The sequence below is a fragment of the Gavialis gangeticus genome, unplaced genomic scaffold (genome assembly GCF_001723915.1).
Source record: "Gavialis gangeticus isolate Ggan-Ray unplaced genomic scaffold, GavGan_comp1, whole genome shotgun sequence".
NCBI lineage: Eukaryota > Metazoa > Chordata > Crocodylia > Gavialidae > Gavialis > Gavialis gangeticus.
In genome coordinates this window covers 58,289,158-58,292,619 of record NW_017729022.1, presented here as the reverse complement: position 1 = coordinate 58,292,619, position 3,462 = coordinate 58,289,158, and the positions used below count along the sequence as shown (strand labels likewise).

The window sequence follows — 3,462 nt, the reverse complement described above, 5'->3', positions numbered from 1 at the left end:
ATTTCAATTGCATCAATGTGTGTTGTCTCTACCTCTCCAGAACTAACTTTGTAGACTTCTTCAATCTTTTTCCTAAGCATATGCAATGTCTTGTCCTTCAATTAAAAACAAATCAATCTGTAAGTGCCTATAGAACAAAACACGAATTTTATCTGAATACAAGTGCATTTCTGAAATGCACGGACAGCAGCAATGGACAATATAAACACTCAGTTGTTATAAGGTTGACATCACAATGATAGGGAGGTTTTTTTGCCATGTGTCTTGTTAAATAATAAGAAACATCTGCAGTTTGTGGGAAAGGGAAGCTACAGAAAGTAACTTTTAAAGTTCAGTCACAACAAACGGACTTCCTCTGGATGTACTGTCTCATGCTGAATGTGTATGCATGAGCATTTGGACTTGCGTATGCCCCCTGCACCTGAGCTGAGAGACCAGAGGTGGCATCTGGTCTCTCAGATAGCTGCAGATATTTTCATCAGATTCCAAAAGGGTCTTGGTTTATTGAAATATATTGAGGAAAGGGCACCTTTTCACCAGAATGTCCTACATGGAACACTTTGACATGGGAGGCTTAGATAGTAGAGCTCTGGAACAAATGGTGAGCTTTTACCAGTACTTCATGACTCTACAGGATGATCAGAGACACCCACATTTCAGACAGGCCAGACTGTCCGGTAGAGACATCTGAGACTCATGTCCATACTTATCAAAATCCTTTTCAAAAAGGATTATGCACTAGAAACTTACTTAGAATACATGATTTGCAGGTCATGTTGTTAACCAGAATCATCACTTTACAAGTGGGGCAATAAATGAATCTGGATGATTTGGGAGAAAAACATTTCATCAGCCAAGACAAGTTTTTCATATGGCAATATGTACAAGAGATGTGTTAAAAGAGGAAATTTCTTGTAAATCTCACTGAAATCTATAAAAAAAAGTGGATGCCACCAGGCAGTTTAACTACCGGTAACTATACCAGAATAGTGCTGATGATATGCAATTTATTTAGGTCATGCTAAGAAAGGAGGGCTATGTTACAGAGGGCTCTGTCTCAAACCAGGGGCAATGAGAAGGAAGTGAAAGGTAGCAGCACTGTCATTTATGCTACTGGTATGAGAGCACAGAGATGCTCCACACATGCATGTAAAATAAACAGCAACTGTGAACCAAAATGAACTCACAGGAAAAATACAAAGGACATAGACACATAAATGCCAATAGAAGCACATTTTGCATGGGTCACAAGCCTTTCAGGGCATAAGGTCATTTAATCACTTTTCAGGAATAAAATCACTTCTTCTCCACACTAAGGAGAAAGGACTGAACACTGATGTTGACTTGACAGCATACTAAAATCTACCTGATTCCTGAAATTCTTCATACTACAGATGATAATGACCCTCCTCCCTTTTAATAGGTCTTCATCTTCCATTAATCAAGCTTCTTTACTTCTGTTATTTGTTTGTCTGCAACACCTGGGAATTTCTTCCTTCTCCAACTTTACAGCCCTAACTCACTGTTTCTAATTACTGCTATACCTGCTTCTTTTCCAGACCTGGTGAAGAATGCCTTGCATTCAAAAGCTTGTCGAACTTGATTCCAACTATGCAACCTGTCTAATAAAAAAATATTACCCACAAAAGTCCCTGCTTCTTGCATAATTCTGGGCCTATTACAGCTACAACATCACTCCTATAAACTGAACAGACATTCCTGACAAAAAGCCTGTGATCTCCAGGGGTGGAAGATACATTTTGGTAAGCACTCAAAGAAGAAATACAAAAATCAACATCAATGGAACACAAGGATATTTTAACTTTATGTTCTGGTGATAAATCGTATTTTCTCTTTCCTTTCCCAGTCTATGACTCCAATTCAGAAACATACATAAGCATCTGCATAACTCCATGTCACCATGTTTACATACGTGCTTCAAATGAAATGCCTTGTTCTAGGTTCATCTTGATTAGGCACTGTGACATAAAACTGCAACTTACCTTCCTTACTCCAGAGGCATCTGTACACCTGCTCTGGGGTGTGGGGGGTGTTTTAATTAGAGGAGGTCTCAAGAACTTCTGTAATTAAAATACCCACCATGTCTTGTATATTCAGCATCCCGCTTTTCAAAATGGCAGCGGGGGCACTTTAACTAAAGCATTGTAAACATATACCCTTTTCTGCATATGTAGACATGTTTAAACCCAGGAAGTGGGTTTTGTCCCAAAACAGCTGATGTTATTATAAGAGTTATTATCCTGAAGTTCATATGTTAATACATTTCCTAAAAAAAAAAAAATGTTGTGAAGAAGCTGAATTTTCAATGCTGACTACAATTCAGGCTTATGCTATAAGCAAACCAAAGATATCTATGATCATATCCTCCTGACTTCTATGAATCTCCCTCCATCATAATCTGTATGATTTTTTTTTATTGTAGGCTCAGACTCCAGCACCAGACTCTTGCCAATTACTATTTTGATGTACTATGGCTCCAATTTATACAAAGTAACTGTGTATTACATCACCCTATCTTAGCATGCCAATATAGGAAGTACATAGCCCAAGGAAAAAAAAAAAAAAGGACAGTCTAAAATTAATCCTTGTTTGTCTGCTCTGTGTGTCAGATTAAGTGTACCTAGCTTCTACTTTAGCAAGCTGAATGGCTGCAGGTAGGTATAAAGTAGTACCAGAAGCAGTGATAATGGTACCAATAATAATAAAGTATTTGATACTAAACAAAGAACAACGACATTAGCCAAACAGGAATAAAGTAGGAGAAAGGAAAATCATTATGGAACAGTGGGTGCATCTACAAGTTGGCGGTCACAAACCATGATGCTGCAGCTACGTCATTGTAACAATGTGCTCCCTTGTTACAGCACATCACTATGGCAATGTAGCAGCCAAAAATAACCAGGCACAGTGTGCACTGTGCAGTATGGACTGTTACTGTGTCATCATTTAGTACTTCCAAAAGGATGGTGCAGTAACAACAGTGCTTTTGGGGCACATGTAGATGCGCCCACTCTGTACTAATTTTTAGTTCAAGACTCAAGAAACTACCCAGTCCTGTAGTTCCCTCTCTCTTTTCATATTTTCTTCCTCTTCCCCTTTGCTAAGAGTAAACATGTAAAAAATATAATTGTATGGATTTGTTCTCTCAATAAGAAGCATGTTTTGCAAAGATATTACTATGTACTGTATCAACAATCTGTTGTATCCAAAGTATTTACTTTTGTCAGTTGTAAATGTGTTGCCTTTCAGTTTCCTCTTGTTCTTATATTATGAGAATAATTACACATGTGCTATACTTTTCAAAGCCTTTTAGATTTTTATATTTTACACAAGATTGAGCCAACAATGGCTGGCAATTTTATCAAAGAATAAAGTAACATATTACAGAATATGACTGCCATTTTCAGCAAAATGGAAAGCCGAACTATTACATTTTACATA

General features: G+C 37.6%; 1 protein-coding gene across 1 annotated transcript in view; it reads right to left on the bottom strand.

Moving 5' to 3' along the window:
• The window catches only part of CCDC38 (coiled-coil domain containing 38), a gene marked incomplete at its 5' end in the record, with an annotated part of 54,511 nt that overhangs the window by 23,727 nt on the left and 27,322 nt on the right, over positions 1–3,462 (bottom strand). Inside the window, one exon of the mRNA XM_019515056.1 lies at positions 1–97. Within this exon, the coding sequence (XP_019370601.1) occupies positions 1–97 (97 nt within the window). The remainder of the gene's footprint in view (positions 98–3,462) is intronic.